The 22,501-nt window shown below is 58.6% G+C and overlaps 1 protein-coding gene across 1 annotated transcript; it reads right to left on the bottom strand.

Annotated features, from left to right (window-relative positions):
• Nucleotides 1–2,281: 2,281 nt before the first annotated feature.
• Nucleotides 2,282–14,934, bottom strand: LOC311374683 (uncharacterized protein). Its single transcript, XM_084490479.1, is given in 4 exon segments — nt 2,282–3,934; nt 3,936–8,072; nt 13,996–14,085; nt 14,435–14,934. Coding segments are annotated over 2 exon segments (4,230 nt in total). The 5' UTR covers nt 7,922–8,072; nt 13,996–14,085; nt 14,435–14,934; the 3' UTR covers nt 2,282–3,690.
• Between the last annotated feature and the right edge of the window lie 7,567 nt (nt 14,935–22,501).

The following is a 22,501-nucleotide window of genomic DNA, read 5'->3' on the forward strand; positions in this document are numbered from 1 at the left end:
ACCTAACCCTAACTACGCCCTACCTAACCCTAACCCATACAGAACTACTCCCTACCTAACCCTAACTACGCCCTACCTAACCCTAACCCATACAGAACTACTCCCTACCTAACCCTAACTACGCCCTACCTAACCCTAACCCATACAGAACTACGCCCTACCTAACCCTAACTACGCCCTACCTAACCCTAACTACTCCCTACATAACCCATACAGAACTACGCCCTACCTAACCCTAACTATTCCCTACCTAACCCTAACTACGCCCTACCTAACCCTAACCCATACAGAACTACGCCCTACCTAACCCTAACAGAACTACACCCTACCTAACCCTAACTATGCCCTACCTAACCCTAACCCATACAGAACTACGCCCTACCTAACCCTACATCATCACATTTACAATCAATTCATTATTTTAGCGCCAGTGTAACAAGAAATACTGTAACGTTTAAGCTTGTGTTTCTAGGTTAGATATTGACGTTGTTTAGGCTCCGCTAACTAGCCACCTCGGGCTATCGCTAACTAGCCACCTCGGGCTATCGCTAACTAGCCACCTCGGGCTAGAGCGTCTTCTAGAACGTCTTCACGCTCAAACCTCAATGTAATGAGACCAACTGGAAATATACGAAGCTGGTATGATGAATGAACTTACACTGTGTGTATATATATATATATATATATATATATATGAAGATAGAAGAGTTGTTAAATGTTTGAAGGAAGTTTAACGGTTAAAAATTTACCAAGTTACGAAGTAACTAACTATTTGTCGTGTCAGAATGACTTCCATTGAAAATAATATTTTTAAAGTAGAATATCTTAAAAGGTTCAAAATATTTTTAACAATTTGAATGGAAGCGCGCGATTCCAAGCTACCATCATTTGAGTCTCTAGACTCTAACCCTAGAGACTAACCCTAACCCTAGAGTCTAACCCTAACCCTAGAGACTAACCCTAACCCTAGAGACTAACCCTAGAGTCTAACCTTAACCCTAGAGACTAACCCTAGAGTCTAACCTTAACCCTAGAGACTAACCTTAACCCTAGAGTCTAACCCTAGAGTCTAACCCTAGAGACTAACCCTAACCCTAGAGACTAACCTTAACCCTAGAGTCTAACCCTAACCCTAGAGACTAACCTTAACCCTAGAGACTAACCCTAGAGACTAACCCTAACCCTAGAGACTAACCCTAGAGACTAACCCTAACTCTAGAGTCTAACCCTAACCCTAGAGACTAACCTTAACCCTAGAGTCTAACCCTAGAGACTAACCCTAACCCTAGAGACTAACCCTAACCCTAGAGTCTAACCCTAACCCTAGAGACTAACCATAGAGACTAACCCTAACCCTAGAGACTAACCCTAACCCTAGAGACTAACCTTAACCCTAGAGTCTAACCCTAACCCTAGAGACTAACCTTAACCCTAGAGACTAACCCTAACCCTAGAGACTAACCCTAACCCTAGAGACTAACCCTAACCCTAGAGACTAACCCTAACTCTAGAGACTAACCCTAACCCTAGAGACTAACCCTAACCCTAGAGACTAACCCTAACCCTAGAGACTAACCCTAACCCTAGAGACTAACCCTAACCCTAGAGACTAACCCTAACCCTAGAGACTACGCCCTACCTAACCCTAACAGAACTACACCCTACCTAACCCTAACTACACTCTACCTAACTCTAACTACACCCTTACTAACACTAACCCTAACCCTAGAGACTAACCCTAAAGACTAACCCTAGAGACTAACCCTAACCCTAGAGACTAACCCTAACTCTAGAGACTAACCCTAACTCTAGAGACTAACCCTAACCCTAGAGACTAGCCCTAACCCTAGAGACTAACCCTAACCCTAGAGACTAACCCTAACTCTAGAGACTAACCCTAACCCTAGAGACTAACCCTAACCCTAAAGACTAACCCTAAACCTAGAGACTAACCCTAACCCTAGAGACTAACCCTAACTCTAGAGACTAACCCTAACCCTAGAGACTAACCCTAACCCTAGACTAACCCTAACCCTAGAGACTAACCCTAAAGACTAACCCTAGACTAACCCTGACTCTACAGTGTTGAAGGAGATTGGTCCCAAAGTTTGTAGAGAATAAAGAGTCAGAGCTAAGGATGAGAGTTGCGCTGCACTCACCAGTAACATCGTTACCGTTGTCATGGTGACCAGGGTTACCGTTGTCATGGTGACCAGGGCCATGCGGGGTCCTCTGAAGCCTTCAGAGGTGGAAGATAATCACACGACCAGCAGCACACAAAAGCATTTTAGGATTTATTGACTTCTGAGGGGTTTCAACAACTCACTGTAGGCAAAGAAAAGGGATTTAGTAATATTACACGTTTTAGTTTGACAGAAAGGGGAGAAAACAAGAAAATAAAAAAAGGTAAGAACACGGACAGGAAGGACCTACATAATGAACTATGTTTACATGTTACAAAACAAAGAAACTTGGGGCAAAAGTGGCCTCGGTGGGCTAGGAGAGACGGGTCAAAGGTCACATCGATACATTAAACTCATCCTGTTTTACAAACACCTCCCTTCAACCCCCCCACCAGAACAACATACAAAGAAATGATACTGGAGTATAAAACAGCAAATGATCAATATATAATAAAATATAATACGAATTGTACAGTACACCCCCTTCCTCCCCCTAACCCACATCCTGTCCCCCAACGCTGCCTACAAGAGGACCTAAAGGAGGACTACGAGCATGACCCCTAGGCCGTGACCCCTAGGACTTGACCCCTAGGCCGTGACCCCTAGGCCGTGACCCCTAGGCCGTGACCCCTAGGACTTGACCCCTAGGCCGTGACCCCTAGGCCGTGACCCCTAGGCCGTGACCCCTAGGCCGTGACCCCTAGGACTTGACCCCTAGGCCGTGACCCCTAGGCCGTGACCCCTAGGCCGTGACCCCTAGGCCGTGACCCCTAGGACTTGACCCTTGGGCCGTGACCCCTAGCCTCCTCCCCCTCCCCTCAGAGGCCTGAGGAGGAAACCAAATTAGATCAGGACCCCCCTTCCTGTCAGGACAGGAAGTGCGGCGGTCAAAGGGTACCCCACTCCGCTGCCTGGGGCCCCTAACCCGGGGCCCAAACCCGGGGGCCAAACCCAGGGGCCCTAACCCAGGGGCCCCTAGCCTAGGGCCCCTAACCCGGGGCCCAAACCCGGGGGCCAAACCCAGGGGCCCTAACCCGGGGGCCTAACCCAGGGGCCCCTAACACAGGGGCCCCTAACCCGGGGCCCCTAACCCAGGGCCCCTAACCCAGGGGCCCCTAACACAGGGGCCCCTAACCCCGGGCCCTAACCCGGGGGCCCATGGTTCTGCTCTTCTGCGGGGCCCTCGCCTGCTCTTCAAACCGTTTGAATATACTTATATATATTTATAAAAGGGGAGAGCAAAATTCTCCAGTGGGGTAACAAAGAAACACGACGACGACTACAACCATGAGGTGAGTAACATGAACACAGAGGGTAGTACTACTGCACTACTCCTAGCAGTGCAGTAGTACTACTACACTACTACTAGTAGTACGGGACTGCTCACAGGCAGGGCCCGGAGGGACCAGCTACTCACAATAGTCACATGGTCTCCGTGATAGCCCCGCCCCCGCTGGTGGGGGGGGGGGGGCGGGGCGGGGCCAGAGGAGCGGCGTACAAAAGGTCTCTACTGGCTGTACTCGGTCAGCACCGTGGAGCGCTCCGCCGGGCCCCCCCCCTGGGCGGGGGTCGGCATGGCGCCCGGGGACATGTCCCCCGGCGGGGGGGAGTGGACCTGCAGCGGCGGGGGCGTGGCCAGGGGCGGGGCCTCGGGGTCCAGGGCGGCCTGCGGGGGGGCCGCGGGCGGGGCCCCGTCGGGGGCCGGGGGGGACTTGGTCTTCAGGAGCCCCCAGTTGCCGCTGCCCCCCCCCCGTGGCGCCGCGGCAGGAGAAGCGGTGGCGCAGCAGCAGCTTGGCGTTCCAGAAGCTGTGGCGGCAGCGGGGGCAGCGGAAGGCCCCGGCCCTCAGGTGGCGGCCGCGGTGCCGCAGCGCGCGGCCCAGCGACGACGAGCGGCGGCCGCACACCTGGCAGCGGCGGCGGGCGGCCCGGCCGGCGGCGCGCGGCGGGTGGCGCAGGGCGCGGTGCAGCAGCAGCGAGGCCCGCCGGGCGTACATGGTGCTGGGGCACACGGGGCAGGGGTAGCGCTTCAGGGGCACCTCCATGGAGGCCAGCCCGGACACCTTCACCGGCCCGCCGCACCACGCCTTCACCCGCAGCCCGCCGCCGCCCTTGATGCGCAGCTGGGCCAGCAGCTTCTTGCGGTTGAGCTGCGCCTGCAGCTTGCCCCTCTTCCTGCGGATCATGAGCAGCTTGCGGCGCGTGGCCCTACTCAGCGGGATGCCCACCAGCCGGCCGTCGCGCATGATGCTGTGGATCACCACCTTCCTCTTCTTCTTGTGGTGCTTCCTGGTCTGGCCCTGCCGCCGCGCCGGCGCTTTGGACCGGTACTGAAAAGGGTGCTGCTGCTGCTGCTGCTGCTGCTGCTGCGGCTGGGGGGCCCCGTGGGCGGGCCCTCCCCCGGGGTACCCCGCCGCCCCGCCCTGCTCGTAGTAGCCCGGGGAGTAGCCCCCGGCGCCGGGCGGCGGCGCGGCGCGCTGGCCCCCGGCGGCGCGGTCCAGGCTGTGCTGGGACAGCTTGTGGCGCACCAGGCTGTTGGAGTAGGCAAACGACTTGCCGCAGGCGTCGCAGCGGTACGACTTGTCGGCGCCGGCCCCGGCGCCGTGCGCCGTCTGCTGGTGCGCCGTCAGGTGGAAGTGGTGGCGGAACGACTTCCAGCACACGGTGCAGGTGTACAGCCGCTGGGAGGGCGTGCCGTGCGTGGGCGACTTGTCCCCCTGGGCGTAGGCCGGGGCCCCGCCCGAGGACGAGGGCGAGTAGAAGTCCCCGGCGGGCGCGGCGGCGTGCGCGCCCAGCCCGCCCTTGACGCGGCGGCCCTGGCTGTCGATCTCGCCCTTGCGGTGCAGCTTGCCGTGCCGCACCAGGCTCTGGGCGTAGGCGAACACTTTGCCGCAGATGTGGCACTTGTAGTTCTTCTGGCCCGAGTGCACGGTGAGGTGCTTGGTGAGGTGGAAGGGCTCGCGGAACGTCTTGCCGCACACGTCGCAGGCGTGCGGCTTCTCGCCCGTGTGGACGCGCGTGTGGCGCCGCAGCGTCTCCGCGCGCCGGAAGCGTTTGCCGCAGGACTGGCAGGAGTAGGGCCGCTCCGAGCCGTCCCCCGGGGGCCCCGGGCTGCGCCGCCGCCGCACCACGCTGCCCGGGTCCCTCTTGTCCCGCGGCTTGCGGGGCCTCTTGGCCTTGGGCTGCGGGTGGTTGGGGTGGGACAGGGGCATGGTGGAGCCCCCCAGCCCGCCGCCCGACGGGCCCCCCATGGGGCCGAAGCCCAGGCCGCCCAGCAGCCCCCCGATGATGTCGCGGCGCTCCTCGCGGCCCTCCGAGCTGATGTCGCAGGAGGCGGCGGCGGCGGCGGCGATGGCCGACATGGCGCTGCTGGTCACCTCGTCCTCGGAGTCGTCCAGCAGCGAGGACAGCGGCAGGTGCTGCTGGTGGTGCTGCTGGTGCTGCTGGTGCTGGTGCTGCTGGCTCTGGGGGTGGGGGTGCAGCGTGGGCGCCAGCGGGGCCTTGCGCAGCGTCTGGCCGCTCATGCCGTTGCCCAGCGAGCCGTCCGAGGAGTAGACGGAGGAGGAGTGCGAGCGGCGCTGGTAGTCGTCCAGCGCGCCGTAGGGCCCGTGGCCCCCCTGGTAGCGGCTGCGGTTGTAGTCCGGGCTGTACTTGTTGTGGTTGGACATCCCCCCCCCTCCCCCCCCTGCCGCCGAGCCGTCGCCCCCCCCACCGCCGCCGCCCCCCTTCCCGCCGCCGCCCCCGGAGCCCCCGGCGCCGTGGCCCCCCCCCCCGCCGCCGCCGCCGCCGCCGCCCCCTCCCCCGGGGCGGGGCTTGGCGCTGCGGGGGGGCTTGCCGCAGGTCCCCGAGGCGGCGTGGTTGAGCAGCGAGGTGCTCTCCCTGAAGCAGCGGCCGCACGCCGGGCAGCGGAACGGCTTGTCGTCGTGGATCTTCTCGTGGCGCGTCAGCGACTCGCGGCGGTTGAAGGACTTGTGGCACACGGCGCAGGCGAAGGGCCGGCTCTGGGAGTGCGTGACGCTGTGCTGCAGCAGGTGGCCTCTCTTCTTGAAGCCCTTGCCGCAGTCGCCGCAGCAGAAGACGCGCTCGGGGCTGGGCGAGTCGCGGCCCCCGGCGCGGCCCTTGGCCTGGCTCTCGGGCGTCAGGCCGTGGCTCCGCAGGTGGCGCCGCAGGCTGGACAGGTGCGTGAAGGTCTTGCCGCACTCGCCGCAGTGGTACAGGGCCTCCGGCTCCGCCCCCCCGGAGCCCCCCCCGCCGCCCGACGAGCCCTGGCCCTCCTGCGGCTTGGGCTGGTTGCCGTTGGCGACCAGCACGGAGGTGGGGTTGGAGGAGGGCGGGGCGGAGGAGGAGGAGGAGACGGCGGAGGAGGACGGCTGCTGGGAGGAGGAGGAGGAGGAGTGGTGGGAGGAGTGGTGGGGCTCCCCCCCCCCCACCAGGCTGGAGGCGGAGCCGTGGCCCCCGGAGGAGGAGGAGCTGTTGTGGCAGTTGGCCACGCCCCCTGCGCCGCCGTGGGCGTGGCCGGCGTGGGCGGCGCTCTCCGCCTTCCTCTGGGGGAGGTACCCCGCCATGGCCTTCTTGCGGCGGCTGCCGCCGCTGGAGGCGGAGGAGGAGGAGGAGTCGCCGGCCTTGGCCGCCTCCTCCTTGGACAGGGAGAGGTGGAGGGGGAGGGGCAGCGGCAGCCCCGCCTCCTGCTGCATCAGGGAGGCGATCTGATTGGACGAGAGCACGGGGATGCCCTGGAAGTCGAAGCCGCCCAGGGGGGCGGGCTGGGGGGCGGGGTGCAGCGGGTGGGGGTGGTGGGCGTGGCTGTGGGGGTGGGACAGCGAGTGGGGGGGCAGCTGCTGCTGCTGCTGCTGCTGGGGGGCGGAGTGGGCGTGGCCGTGGGAGGAGTGCAGGGCGGGGGGCGGGGCCAGGCCCGGGTTGGGGTCCCCGGCGCCCTGGCCCAGCCCCAGCCCCAGGTGGTTGTGGCCCCCCTGCTGCACCAGGAACTGCTCCAGGCTGCTGTTGGTGGGCACGCCCGACAGGAAGTACTGGTTGGCGGCCAGCATGCAGCTGAACTGCTGGTGGAGGCTGCGGGGGTCCGACTGCCCCACCAGGGGCACCGCCGCGCCGCCGGGGCCCCCGTTGGCCCCCGCGCCCGAGGAGGAGGGCGAGGGCGAGGAGGAGGAGGGGCCGGGCGCGGGCTGGGGCACCGAGAGGCCCGGGTGCAGCGGCGGCGGCGGCGGCGCCGAGCCGCCCACCCCGCCGCCGCCGCCGAAGTCGAAGCGGCCCATCCCCGAGTGGAGCTGCTCCTGGGCCAGCGCCGCCTCCGCCGGGTGGAAGGGCCGCAGGAACTGGGGGTAGCCCGAGGAGGAGGCCCCGCCGCCGCCGCCGCCGCTCATCTTGCTGGCCTTGCGGGAGCTGTGGGAGGAGGACGACGACGACGACGACTGGCTCTGGTGCGGGATGGGCGGCGGCGGCGGCGGCGCGCTCATCTTGGCGAAGATGGAGGAGGTGTCGGCGAAGGCGTTGCCGCGGGAGCCCTGCAGCGAGCCCTGCAGCGAGCCCAGCCCCAGGCCCGACAGCAGCCCCCCCGACGCGTCGCCCGCCCCCTGGTGCTGCGGGGGCAGCTGCTGCTGGTGGCTGAGCTGCACCTGCTGCTGGTGGCTGAGCTGGCGCTCCAGGCCCAGCCCCTTGAACTGGTGCGCCTGGTGCCCGCTCAGCATCTCCAGGATGTCCATGGGGTACTTACTGAACTGGAACATGTCCCCGGGGGGGGGGGGGGGGGCAGAGACCACCCTGGTGCGCTCCCCGGGCCGCTGGGCTTAGTGTTGGACAGGAGGCGGACCCGCTGTAGCGCTCAGACAGAGATGACCAGTGGCTCCTCCTCTTCTGACACTGGACCAATCACAGGGCCTGAGGAAACACAACCAGAGCAATTAAACACCTCACCTCGTTAGCCAAAGGCTGGTCCCACGGTGACGGGACACCAGGGGACCGGAGCTGACTGGTCCCACGGTGGGACACCAGGGGACAGGAGGGGGACCGGAGCTGACTGGTCCCACGGTGGGACACCAGGGGACAGGAGGGGGACCGGAGCTGACTGGTCCCGCGGTGGGACACCAGGGGACAGGAGGGGGACCGGAGCTGACTGGTCCCACGGTGGGACACCAGGGGACAGGAGGGGGACCGGATCTGACTGGTCCCACGGTGGAACACCAGGGGACAGGAGGGGGACCGGAGCTGACTGGTCCCACGGTGGGACACCAGGGGACAGGAGGGGGACCGGATCTGACTGGTCCCACGGTGGAACACCAGGGGACAGGAGGGGGACCGGAGCTGACTGGTCCCACGGTGGGACACCAGGGGACAGGAGGGGGACCGGAGCTGACTTAATGAAGCTGGAACACACATCTCATACCAGTGGGTTAACCAGTGGGTTAACCAGTGGCCAGGGTACAAGGACCCACACATCTCATACCAGTGGGTTAACCAGTGGCCAGGGTACAAGGACCCACACATCTCATACCAGTGGGTTAACCAGTGGGTTAACCAGTGGCCAGGGTACAAGGACCCACACATCTCATACCAGTGGGTTAACCAGTGGGTTAACCAGTGGGTTAACCAGTGGCCAGGGTACAACGATACACTAATCAACCCTAACTGTGCGTTCACACCAAAAGACACGTTTCGCCTGTTGGCGCGAACAGGCGAATGTTGCCGCGCGACAAATCACGATCTGTCGCTGTGCAGTCATTGCAGCGAATTTTGTCTGACATCTTTCTCCCGCCAACGGTGCTTTATGCCGATTCGTTCTCATCAACCACGGCCGAGATCACCACCACCGTGTCTCTACCTGTGGTGGGAGAGGGAGAGACGTGGGAAGGCCCGTCGTTCATGGGTTCATAATATCACCCGGAGGCGCACACCGCTTTGTGCCGTGATATTATATATATGTTTATATTATATAGATATTTATATATATAATATCATATCATATAATATTATACAGAGCTCCGGGAGTCGCAAACGGCAACAATCACTTTCTCCTCCGAGCTGCGGTTCACTGCGGAGTGCAGGGAACGGTCGGCCGGTTGAACGCTGATTGGCTGTTTTACGTTACTTCACCCACAGGGAGTGAACGCTGATTGGCTGTCTCACGCGAATGCCGCGGAAAAGTTCAAATATTTCAACTTCAGCGAATTTGTCGCGCTGCAAATCCTCGTGAACGCGCTCGCCGTTCACGAGGAAAAATGTCACACCGTCAATCAAATCTTGTCGCGGGTTTCGGCGACAAAAAAATTGCCCGATTCGCGTCTCTACGTTGACTTTGTAATGAAGCGTGTCGCGTTTGGTGTGAACACACAGTAACGATTACAATGCAACTCATTAATTACCCCCAGTACTGGGGTGCTGGTGGTCTGTACTGAGGTACTGGGGGTCTGTACTGGGGTACTGGTGGTCTGTACTGGGAGTCTGTACTGAGGTACTGAGGGTCTGTACTGGTGGTCTGTACTGAGGTACTGGTGGTCTGTACTGGGGTACTGGTGGTCTGTACTGTGTACTGCTGGTCTGTACTGGGGTACTGGTGGTCTGTACTGGGAGTCTGTACTGGGGGTCTGTACTGAGGTACTGGTGGTCTGTACTGGTGGTCTGTACTGAGGTACTGGTGGTCTGTACTGGTGGTCTGTACTGAGGTACTGGTGGTCTGTACTGGTGGTCTGTACTGAGGTACTGGTGGTCTGTACTGGGGTACTGGTGGTCTGTACTGGGGTACTGGTGGTCTGTACTGGGGTACTGGTGGTCTGTACTGCTGGTCTGTACTGGGGTACTGGTGGTCTGTACTGGGGTACTGGTGGTCTGTACTGAGGTACTGGTGGTCTGTACTGCTGGTCTGTACTGAGGTACTGGTGGTCTGTACTGAGGTACTGGTGGTCTGTACTGGGAGTCTGTACTGAGGTACTGGTGGTCTGTACTGGGAGTCTGTACTGAGGTACTGGTGGTCTGTACTGGGGTACTGGTGGTCTGTACTGAGGTACTGGTGGTCTGTACTGGTGGTCTGTACTGGGGGTCTGTACTGGTGGTCTGTACTGAGGTACTGATGGTCTGTACTGTGTACTGGTGGTCTGTACTGAGGTACTGGTGGTCTGTACTGAGGTACTGTTGGTCTGTACTGGTGGTCTGTACTGGGGGTCTGTACTGGGGGTCTGTACTGGGGGTCTGTACTGAACTGAACCAGGGGGCCGTCTGATTGGTTAAGGAGATTCAGCCCAGGTGTTGGAGGCAGTGATGCAGAGGAAGAGAGAGAGTGAGGGAGAGACATAGAGGGAGAGAGAGGGAGAGGGAGAGAGAGGGAGAGACACAGAGGGAGAGAGGGAGAGGGAGAGACAGAGGGAGAGAGGGAGAGGGAGAGACAGAGGGAGAGAGAGGGAGAGGGAGAGGGAGAGACACAGAGTGAGAGAGAGAGGGAGAGACACAGAGGGAGAGACACAGAGTGAGAGAGGGAGAGAGAGAGGGAGAGACACAGAGAGAGAGGTAGAGAGAGAGGGAGAGACACAGGGGGAGAGAGAGGGAGGGGGAGACATAGAGGGAGTGAGAGAGGGAGAGAGAGAGGGAGAGACACAGAGAGAGAGGTAGAGAGAGAGGGAGAGACACAGGGGGAGAGAGAGGGAGGGGGAGAGAGAGGGAGAGAGAGGGAGAGACACAGAGGGAGAAAGAGGGAGGGGGAGAGAGAGGGAGAGAGAGGGAGAGACAGAGGGAGACAGAGGGAGACACAGAGGGAGAGACAGAGAGGGAGATAGAGGGAGACACAGTGGGAGAGAGAGGGAGAGACAGAGGGAGAGCCCGGGGGGGGGGGTCCTCTCAGCCCGGGGGGGGGGGGGGGGGGGGGTAGAGGACGGCTAAATTTAAACTACCAGCGTCGCTCCGACCTCCAGCTCTGGAGCGCCAGGAATCCTGATCCCAGTCCTGGTCTAGGGTCCTGGTCTAGGGTCCTGGTCTAGGGGGTCTAGGGTCCTGGTCTAGGGGGTCTAGGGTCCTGGTCTAGGCTCCTGGTCTAGGCTCCTGGTCTAGGGGGTCTAGGGTCTTGGTCTAGGGTCCTGGTCTAGGGGGTCTAGGGTCCTGGTCTAGGGGGTCTAGGGTCCTGGTCTAGGGGGTCTAAGGTCCTGGTCTAGGGGGTCTAGGGTCCTGGTCTAGGGGGTCTAGGGTCCTGGTCTAGGGTCCTGGTCTAGGGGGTCTAGGGTCCTGGTCTAGGGTCCTGGTCTAGGGGGTCTAGGGTCCTGGTCTAGGGTCCTGGTCTAGGGGGTCTAGGGTCCTGGTCTAGGGGGTCTAGGGTCCTGGTCTAGGGGGTCTAGGGTCCTGGTCTAGGGTCCTGGTCTAGGGTCCTGGTCTAGGGGGTCTAGGGTCCTGGTCTAGGGGGTCTAGGGTCCTGGTCTAGGGTCCTGGTCTAGGGGGGCTAGGGTCCTGGTCTAGGGTCCTGGTCTAGGGGGTCTAGGGTCCTGGCTGTAGGGGGTCTAGGGTCCTGGTCTAGGGGGTCTAGGGTCCTGGTCTAGGGTCCTGGTCTAGGGGGTCTAGGGTCCTGGTCTAGGGGGTCTAGGGTCCTGGTCTAGGGGGTCTAGGGTCCTGGTCTAGGGTCCTGGTCTAGGGGGTCTAGGGTCCTGGTCTAGGGGGTCTAGGGTCCTGGTCTAGGGTCCTGGTCTAGGGGGTCTAGGGTCCTGGTCTAGGGGGTCTAGGGTCCTGGTCTAGGGTCCTGGTCTAGGGGGGCTAGGGTCCTGGTCTAGGGGGTCTAGGGTCCTGGTCTAGGGGGTCTAGGGTCCTGGTCTAGGGTCCTGGTCTAGGGTCCTGGCTGTAGGGGGTCTAGGGTCCTGGTCTAGGGGGTCTAGGGTCCTGGTCTAGGGGGTCTAGGGTCCTGGTCTAGGGGGTCTAGGGTCCTGGTCTAGGGGGTCTAGGGTCCTGGTCTAGGGTCCTGGTCTAGGGTCCTGGTCTAGGGGGTCTAGGGTCCTGGTCTAGGGTCCTGGTCTAGGGTCCTGGTCTAGGGGGTCTAGGGTCCTGGTCTAAGGTCCTGGTCTAGGGGGTCTAGGGTCCTGGTCTAGGGGGTCTAGGGTCCTGGTCTAGGGTCCTGGTCTAGGGTCCTGGTCTAGGGGGTCTAGGATCCTGGTCTAAGGTCCTGGTCTAGGGGGTCTAGGGTCCTGGTCTAAGGTCCTGGTCTAGGGGGTCTAGGGTCCTGGTCTAAGGTCCTGGTCTAGGGGGTCTAGGGTCCTGGTCTAGGGTCCTGGTCTAGGGTCCTGGTCTAGGGTCCTGGTCTAGGGGGTCTAGGGTCCCGGTCTAGGGTCCTGGTCTAGGGGGTCTAGGGTCCCGGTCTAGGGTCCTGGTCTAGGGTCCTGGTCTAGGGTCCTGGTCTAGGGGGTCTAGGGTCCTGGTCTAGGGGGTCTAGGGTCTTGGTCTAGGGGGTCTAGGGTCCTGGTCTAGGGTCCTGGTCTAGGGGGTCTAGGGTCTTGGTCTAGGGGGTCTAGGGTCCTGGTCTAGGGTCCTGGTCTAGGGGGTCTAGGGTCCTGGTCTAGGGGGTCTAGGGTCCTGGTCTAGGGGGTCTAAGGTCCTGGCTGTAGGGGGTCTAGGGTCCTGGTCTAGGGTCCTGGTATAGGGGGTCTAGGGTCCTGGTCTAGGGTCCTGGTCTAGGGGGTCTAGGGTCCTGGTCTAGGGTCCTGGTATAGGGGGTCTAGGGTCCTGGTCTAGGGTCCTGGTATAGGGGGTCTAGGGTCCTGGTCTAGGGGGTCTAGGGTCCTGGTCTAGGGGGTCTAGGGTCCTGGTCTAGGGTCCTGGTCTAGGGGGTCTAGGGTCCTGGTCTAGGGTCCTGGTCTAGGGTCCTGGTCTAGGGTCCCGGTCTAGGGTCCTGGTCTAGGGTCCTGGTCTAGGGGGTCTAGGGTCCTGGTCTAGGGGGTCTAGGGTCCTGGTATAGGGTCCTGGTCTAGGGGGTCTAGGGTCCTGGTCTAGGGTCCTGGTCTAGGGGGTCTAGGGTCCTGGTCTAGGGGGTCTAGGGTCCTGGTCTAGGGGGTCTAGGGTCCTGGTCTAGGGTCCTGGTCTAGGGGGTCTAGGATCCTGGTCTAGGGGGTCTAGGGTATTAGATTTAAATAATGAGGTTAATTGAATAAAGTTCAATGAGCAGAGATGTTCATCAGCTCCCTGCTAGTCGGGTCCAGATACGTTCTGTGAACACGACGTCATGCTGAGGGGTCATACGGCTGAGACACACATCACCACATAACTCATACTGACCGATGTCCATTGATCATTTTAATGACTTAAAAAGACTAGGAACTACCATGCTGGATGTAAACACTGGTGTTAAACCTTCCACTGCTCTTCATTGATAAATACTCCAATGTCAACAACAATGAAGAACACTCAGATACTGTAAATAAGTACAGAGCCGTGTTTGTGTAACAAACCAGCTGCTGGATTCAGTGGTCCAGTCTCTTATCGATATATACTGAACATGTTTTATGTTGATATTGACCTAAAGTCTATCACCATACGATCATTTGTTTTAGGTGAGGTATTGTCAGAGAGATATCAATGAACAGCAACAACATTAATCAAGCTTTAATTACACCTGACGGAACCGGTCCACCCAACAGTAGGAACGGTTCCCCCAACACGACCCACTCGGTGCGCTACGTGCCCGGTACCGCGTTCACTCCGAGAACCACAACCTCTCGGTGCTCAACACTGGTGTGTGTGTGTGTGTGTGTGTGTGTGTGTGTGTGTGTGTGTGTGTGTGTGTGTGTGTGTGAGTGAGATAGCAGCCAAATGGCGCCATATTTTGACAAGTTGGGCATCTTACCGGAGGACTGCGCACCGAGCAGACCTCCTGCAGGCCGGCCGGGGGGTACGCGCTCCGTCTCCCTCGACAACCAGCTCCGGGGTCCGCAGCCTGGAACACAACACGGCGGGTCACCGGAGCGTTCATCGGTACGGCTCTACGGGGAGAGACCCAGCTCTACCGACCGCGCAACTTCGGTACAAACGTGATTAAAAGCACAAAGAGCCGCGAGGGGGCCGCGCTGTGGCGGCGGGGGGCCGGGCTGCGCGGCGCACCGTGCGCGGAGCAGCACGCACTAGCGCGCGGGGCATAAAGGATGCGTTCCAGCCGTGTAGCCTAGCCACCGCGGCTACCAGGCTAGGCTAACAGGCTAGGCTACCAGGCTAGGTAGCCGACGGTGGCTAGTGCTAACGGAACTCGCGCTCGCTTCCACCCCCCTGCCTTTGTTCGCCGGAGTTACCTGATCACACGGCGGGGGCTCGACGACGGGCGGCGGGAGGATGCGGCCGCGGGGGCCGGGCCGGGGGGCCGCGGGGTCGGGGGGCTCGCAGCGTGTCAGCGGGGCCTGTTCTCCACACCCAGTGAGGCCTCCGTCTCCATCGACCCAGGAGGGCTGCGTTCCGCTCGCTCGCTAAAACTAGTGTTTCCGCCCGCGGGGCCCCGATGGGTCCATGGTTCGAGTCCCGGCTCCGTGTGCTCGAATCGCGTACTGTCCGTTTCCGCCGAAGCGCGTGTTTTCCGTCGGTCCGCGGTGGTTTTTGCTCGTCTTTCTCCAGCGGCGGAGTGTTCTCCGCCCCGTGTCAGTGTGTGAGGCGGCCCGTCTGGACGGCCGCTCCGCCGCCGTTAAAGTGGGAGTTTCCTGTCTGCCGAATGGTTCCGGGTCCAGAGACCCCCACAGGTACTGCCGCACCACCCCGAGCCCCGCCGAGCTTCACTTCACATTTCCGCCGTTCCTAGGGTTGAATTTGTCCTCCGTGGTGAAAATCGAAGGAATAAATGTACGCGCACACGCATGAGCGCGCATGTGCGTGTTTTTATTTATTTATTTTGCTCCAGCAGCGCGAGAGAGAAATCATTACAGTGCAGACTGTTGCTCTTTGTCGTTAAACGTGTGTGTGTGTGTGTGTGTGTGTGTGTGTGTGTGTGTGTGTGTGTGTGTGTGTGTGTTTATCTTCACAGCTAGTGTGTGAAATGTTAATTAGTCAATTAAAGATATCATTACGGCGCATGCTTCATAACATTACAATGTGTGAGCGTGCGCCAGTGTGTGTAGCATTGCACGTGTGCAGAATAATAATTTGCATTCCATTACAGATACCATTAACACACAATGTTATTGACCGAAACCCGACACAGGGACGGTGTGTGTGTGTGTGTGTGTGTGTGTGTGTGTGTGTGTGTGTGTGTGTGTGTGTGTGTGTGTGTGTGTGTGTGTGTGTGTGTGTGTGTGTGTGTGTGTATACAAACACGTCTGAAACATTTCCTCTCACGTCACGCACGATAAGTACTGCGTCATATATCTGTGAATATTACACACTACTAACACTTCCTTATAACCGTTTGGTTGTGTGTGTGTGTGTGTGTGTGTGTGTGTGGTCTATTTAGGAGAACACACATGGTGTTTAATAAAGTGTGATATGTGTTTGGCACTGAATCACCCCCCCCACACACACACACACACACACACACACACACACACACACACACACACACACACACACACACACACACACACACACACACACACACACACACACACACACACTTAGTGATCCAAATGCTAACATGAGGCTGGTGTGTGTAACAGTAGAATCACACTTAAGACTGGAATCAAGACGCATGGACCCAATAATAACACAATATTCAGAATTATAATAACAATAATACCATTATTATTAACAATAATACAAATATTACTATTAATAATTCCATAATACTAACACTAGTACCATTATTAATAGGCTATTAATAGGCTACTAATAGATATTGTTATCAAATCACTGGTGACAAACAACTGAAAGGGTCAGAGCGCTGAACCCAACATACAAGGAACAGCTAGCCTGATAGCACACAGCTAGCCTGATGGCACACAGCTAGCCTGATAGCACACAGCTAGCCTGATGGCACACAGCTAGCCTGATGGCACAGCTAGCCTGATGGCACACAGCTAGCCTGATGGCACAGCTAGCCTGATAGCACACAGCTAGCCTGATGGCACACAGCTAGCCTGATGGCACAGCTAGCCTGATGGCACACAGCTAGCCTGATGGCACACAGCTAGCCTGAGGTAAGTAAAGCTAATGGCACAGCTAGCCTGATAGCACACAGCTAGCCTGATGGCACACAGCTAGCCTGATGGCACACAGCTAGCCTGATGGCACACAGCTAGCCTGAGGTAAGTAAAGCTAATGGCACATTTCCACCGCGGGTCGGTTCGGTCTGCAAAGGTGCGGCACGGTTCGCGTTTCCGCTGTCAAAAGTGGGCGTGGTCTGGACTGAGCCGTGATGAGCCGTACTCATCTCGCAGTACTCCTCCGTTGCGTTGATTGGTCGACAGAATCGTCCCTTCCGTTGGGGGGGGGGGATAATAACAAACAAACACAGGTAGGAGGTATCTCTGGACAACGGCGAAAGCTTAGTTTATTGAAGAAAATGTTGCGCAAAAGTTTGCCGTCCTTCTTGGACGTCCTCCATTGTTGCTCTTTGTTCGTTGTGTCGCGTTCTTTGGATTCATTAGCGGGCTACGCTGTGTCGGCTGCTATGAGGTCACCATGCTCACGTAGCTGCCGCGGCTATCGTCGTCCGGCTTAAACCCCGCCCACCATAAGGGTACTGTCTTAAACCCCGCCCACCATAAGGGTACTGTCTTAGACCCCGCCCACCATAAGGGTACTGTCTTAGACCCCGCCCACCATAAGGGTACTGTCTTAGACCCCGCCCACCATAAGGGTACTGTCTTAAACCCCGCCCACCATAAGGGTACTGTCTTAGACCCCGCCCACCATAAGGGTACTGTCTTAGACCCCGCCCACCATAAGGGTACTGTATTAAACCCCGCCCACCATAAGGGTACTGTCTTAAACCCCGCCCACCATAAGGGTACTGTCTTAAGCCCCACCCACCATAAGGGTACTGTCTTAAGCCCCGCCCACCATAAGGGTACTGTATTAAGCCCCGCCCACCATAAGGGTACTGTATTAAGCCCCGCCCACCATAAGGGTACTGTCTTAAGCCCCGCCCACCATAAGGGTACTGTCTTAAGCCCCGCCCAACATAAGGGTCCTGGCGGCGGTGAAACGCGCGCCGTCACTGAGCTGGGCCAAACCGTACCCTCACTACTGGGCTGAGGCGTGCTGGTCTGAAGCGTACCCTCACTACTGGGCTGAGGGGTGCTGGTCTGAAGCGTACCCTCACTACTGGGCTGAGGGGTGCTGGTCTGAAGGGTGCTGGTCTGAAGCGTACCCTCAATACTGGGCTGAGGGGTGCTGGTCTGAAGGGTGCTGGTCTGAAGCGTACCCTCACTACTGGGCTGAGGGGTGCTGGTCTGAAGGGTGCTGGTCTGAAGCGTACCCTCACTACTGGGCTGAGGGGTGCTGGTCTGAAGCGTACCCTCACCCCCCACCAGAGCCCCCCACTGGGCTGAGGGGGTCTGGAGCCCACAGATGGGGGTCATTCAGGAGGCGTGGAACACGGCCTCAGAGCACCGGGGTCCTCAACATATTGATGACATCATTAGTTTACTTAAACCTTTTCTCAACACTGGAATCAATCGGACTGTACTGATTCTTTAGGCTCTTTTTAAAAATCGATCGTTCTTTGACGTGTAAAGTAAACGCGCTGGAAGGAAAAGCCGGGAGTTAGAGTACAGGTCCATGGGGTTACTGGGGGCCGGACTGGGGGCCGGACTGGGGGCCGGACTGGGGGCCGGACTGGGGGCCGGACTGGGGGCCGGACTGGGGGCCGGACTGGGGGTCGGACTGGGGGCCAGACTGGGGGCCGGACTGGGAGTCGGACTGGGAGTCGGACTGGGAGACTGGGGGCCGGACTGGGGGCCGGACTGGCAGACTGGGGGCCGGACTGGGGGCCGGACTGGGGGCCGGACTGGGGGCCGGACTGGGGGTCAGACTGGGGGCCGGACTGGGGGCCAGACTGGGGGCCAGACTGGGGGCCGGACTGGCGGACTGGGGGCCGGACTGGGGGTCAGACTGGGGGCCGGACTGGGGGTCAGACTGGGGGCCGGACTGGGGGCCGGACTGGGGGCCGGACTGGGGGCCAGACTGGGGGCCGGACTGGGGGCCGGACTGGGGGCCGGACTGGGGGTCAGACTGGGGGCCGGACTGGCAGACTGGGGGGCGTCGGGTTCTTGCCCCGTTCTGGTCGTGTCCCGCACCTCAACAGAAAGGTTCAAACTGTACGCACAGCGGCACACAACCAGAGGAAACCAACGCACAACCAGAGGAAACCAACACACACAACCAGAGGAAACCAACACACACAACCAGAGGAAACCAACGCACACAACCAGAGGAAACCAACACACACAACCAGAGGAAACCAACACACAACCAGAGGAAACAACACACAACCAGAGGAAACCAACACACAACCAGAGGAAACCAACACACAACCAGAGGAAACCAACGCACAACCAGAGGAAACCAACACACAACCAGAGGAAACCAACACACAACCAGAGGAAACCAACGCACACACTGAGGAAACAACACACACACTGAGGAAACAACGCACACACTGAGGAAACAACACACACACTGAGGAAACAACACACACACTGAGGAAACAACACACACACTGAGGAAACAACGCACACACTGAGGAAACAACACACACACTGAGGAAACAACACACACACTGAGGAAACAACACACACACTGAGGAAACAACACACACACTGAGGAAACAACACACACACTGAGGAAACAACACACACACTGAGGAAACAACACACACACTGAGGAAACAACACACACACTGAGGAAACAACACACACACTGAGGAAACAACACACACACTGAGGAAACAACACACACACTGAGGAAACAACACACACACTGAGGAAACAACACACACACTGAGGAAACAACACACACACTGAGGAAACACACACACACTGAGGGCCGACCCCCTCATGCGTTTCCTCTTTCATTGCATTAGATTTTATTTTCCGTTGTCGTTATACAAATCCTTTTTTTTTGTTTTTACCGAAATGTTGCACAATCCAGGATTATAACAACAAATTAACAACACGACACAAATCAATAAAGAACTTAAATGATGTTAACCGTGACAATGGCAGCATTGACAATAAATCAACGATAAGCCTTCAGGATCGATAACACATCAGCAGGAGCCGTTACCAAGGGCTGGCTTTCAGCACGTCCAACAATTGTCCGTCTAAAGTTCGTATTCGTCTAAAGTTCGTATTCGTCTAAAGTTCGTATTTGTTTCCGATTTAGCGAGCCGAGTCGCGCGCCTTCCATCGGAAGAGAAGGGGGAGGGGGGGCGTGGCGTTAAGGTCCATCTCACATCTCACGTCTTGTTCTTAAAAAAAAAAGTTAACCCGATGACATGACGACATCACTGTGACATCACTGTGACATCACTGTGACATCATCGCGGCCGCCCTTCTGATGCTGGATACAAAATGGTGACGAAAGAGGAACAAGCGGATCATCGTTGACAGAAGCCGTCTCCTCCCACCACAAAGGAAGAGCAGTAGGCCTGTAGCACGTGACAACCGTCTCCTGGCCCCTGATGAGGGCCCCCTGATGAGGGCCCCCTGATGAGGGCCCCCTGATGAGGGCCCTCAGAGGGTCCTCAGAGGGTCTACGTCCAACAGAAGGTCTAGTGTACACTCATGATCACACGACATAGCCCTTAGTGTGCAGCGGTCAATGCCCTCGCTCCCTAAACCCTTATCCCCTTAAACCCTAAACCCTTATCCCCTGAACCCTAAACCCTTATCCCCTGAACCCTAAACCCTTATCCCCTGAACCCTAATTACCCCAAGTATCACAGGCGAAGTACATTAAACGCAACATAAAAGGATTCTCCACTGGTCAAGCAGTGGCTTGCCTCCGCTAAGTAAGGGTTAAGGGTTAAGGGCCGTAATGTAAAGCCATGGTTAAGGGTTAAGGGCACAGTGTTAAAGCGTTCCAGCCTGTTTCTGTTCTGTCAGCAGTGAGGAGCAGACAGACAGCTGTAGCTAGGTCCTTCATCGTTCTTCATGACCAGCCAATCACAGCTTGAGCAAATAAAAATGATGGGCAGCTTGAACGTCCAATCGGACAGCAGCAGCCATCGAGGTATCAAGCTTATTGGCTCAAGGAGAAATATGATTCTGGTTGTATTTCTTTATAATAATACACACAATAACCTACATGGATGATTAATACTAATAGTTACAACAGATTCATTCAATACAAAAGCCCTTTCAACTATTTGATATTAAATATTGTTTATTTTCTTTTTTAAATACTGTTGAGACAAGCTGATGGTGGGCGTCAGCATTCAGAGCCCAACAGCCTCACAGACAGAAACAGCTCGGTGCCTCTGGTCCTCCAACAGGACCCATAGACCCTCCTCTTCATCTGGGAGCCAATCCACTCCCAACAGGACCCATAGACCCTCCTCTTCATCTGGGAGCCAATCCACTCCCAACAGGACCCATAGACCCTCCTCTTCATCTGGGAGCCAATCCCCTCCCAACAGGACCCATAGACCCTCCTCTTCATCTGGGAGCCAATCCACTCCCAACAGGACCCATAGACCCTCCTCTTCATCTGGGAGCCAATCCACTCCCAACAGGACCCATAGACCCTCCTCTTCATCTGGGAGCCAATCCAAACAGGTTAGACTCCACTCGCATTGGTCTGAGTGAGCTTGTATCTTCTAACAGGGGGCGGAGTAACAGGGGGCGGAGTAACAGGGGCGGAGTAACAGGGGGCGGGGTAACAGGGGGCGGAGTAACAGGGGCGGAGTAACAGGGGGCGGAGTAACAGGGGCGGAGTAACAGGGGCGGAGTAACAGGGGGCGGAGTAACAGGGGCGGAGTAACAGGGGGTGGGGTAACAGGGGGCGGAGTAACAGGGGGCGGAGTAACAGGGGGCGGGGTAACAGGGGGCGGAGTAACAGGGGGCGGAGTAACAGGGGGCGGGGTAACAGGGGGGCGGAGTAACAGGGGGCGGGGTAACAGGGGGCGGGGTAACAGGGGGCGGAGTAACAGGGGGCGGAGTAACAGGGGGGCGGTGTAACAGGGGGGCGGAGTAACAGGGGGCGGAGTAACAGGGGGCGGAGTAACATGGGCGGGGTAACAGGGGGCGGGGTAACAGGGGCGGAGTAAAAGGGGGCGGGGTAACAGGGGAGGAGTAACAGGGGCGGAGTAACAGGGGGCGGAGTAACAGGGGGCGGAGTAACAGGGGGCGGAGTAACATGGGGGCGGGGTAACAGGGGGCGGAGTAACAGGGGGCGGGGTAACAGGGGGGCGGAGTAACAGGGGGCGGGGTAACAGGGGGCGGGGTAACAGGGGGCGGAGTAACAGGGGGCGGAGTAACAGGGGGGCGGTGTAACAGGGGGGCGGAGTAACAGGGGGCGGAGTAACAGGGGGCGGAGTAACATGGGCGGGGTAACAGGGGGGCGGAGTAACAGGGGGTGGGGTAACAGGGGGCGGAGTAACAGGGGGGCGGAGTAACAGGGGGTGGGGTAACAGGGGCGGAGTAACAGGGGGCGGGGTAACAGGGGGGCGGGGTAACAGGGGGGCGGAGTAACAGGGGGCGGGGTAACAGGGGGCGGAGTAACAGGGGGGCGGAGTAACAGGGGGTGGGGTAACAGGGGCGGAGTAACAGGGGGCGGGGTAACAGGGGGGCGGGGTTAGGGAAGGGGCGCAGCTCCTGGGGAACACTTAACAAGGTGTTGTTACCAGGGGGTGGAGTTACCAGGGTATTTGTAACCAGGGGGCGGAGTTACCAGGGTATTTGTTACCAGGGGGTGGAGTTACCAGGGTATTTGTTACCAGGGGGTGGAGTTACCAGGGTATTTGTTACCAGGGGGCGGAGTTACCAGGGTATTTGTTACCAGGGGGCGGAGTTACCAGGGTATTTGTTACCAGGGGGCGGAGTTACCAGGGTATTTGTTACCAGGGGGTGGAGTTACCAGGGTATTTGTTACCAGGGGGTGGAGTTACCAGGGTATTTGTTACCAGGGGGTGGAGTTACCAGGGTATTTGTAACCAGGGGGCGGAGTTACCAGGGTATTTGTAACCAGGGGGCGGAGTTACCAGGGTATTTGTATTTGACTTGGGTCTTAGTTACGGGGGGACACTGTTACCGGGGGTTACGAGTTGTGATGATGTTCTCTCCCTCTCTCTCCCTCCTGTCTCCCCCTCCACCACTCCGGTGGGTTCCCCCCCCCCTCCTCCTCCTCCTCTCACACGGTGACCTCGTTCTTGCTGGCGGTCCTCAGCCCGCCCCCGCCCCCCCCGCCCCCCCCTCCCCCCGGGATGTAGTGGA

The sequence above is a fragment of the Micromesistius poutassou genome, assembly GCF_964030765.1.
Source record: "Micromesistius poutassou genome assembly, contig: SCAFFOLD_501, whole genome shotgun sequence".
Lineage (NCBI taxonomy): Eukaryota > Metazoa > Chordata > Actinopteri > Gadiformes > Gadidae > Micromesistius > Micromesistius poutassou.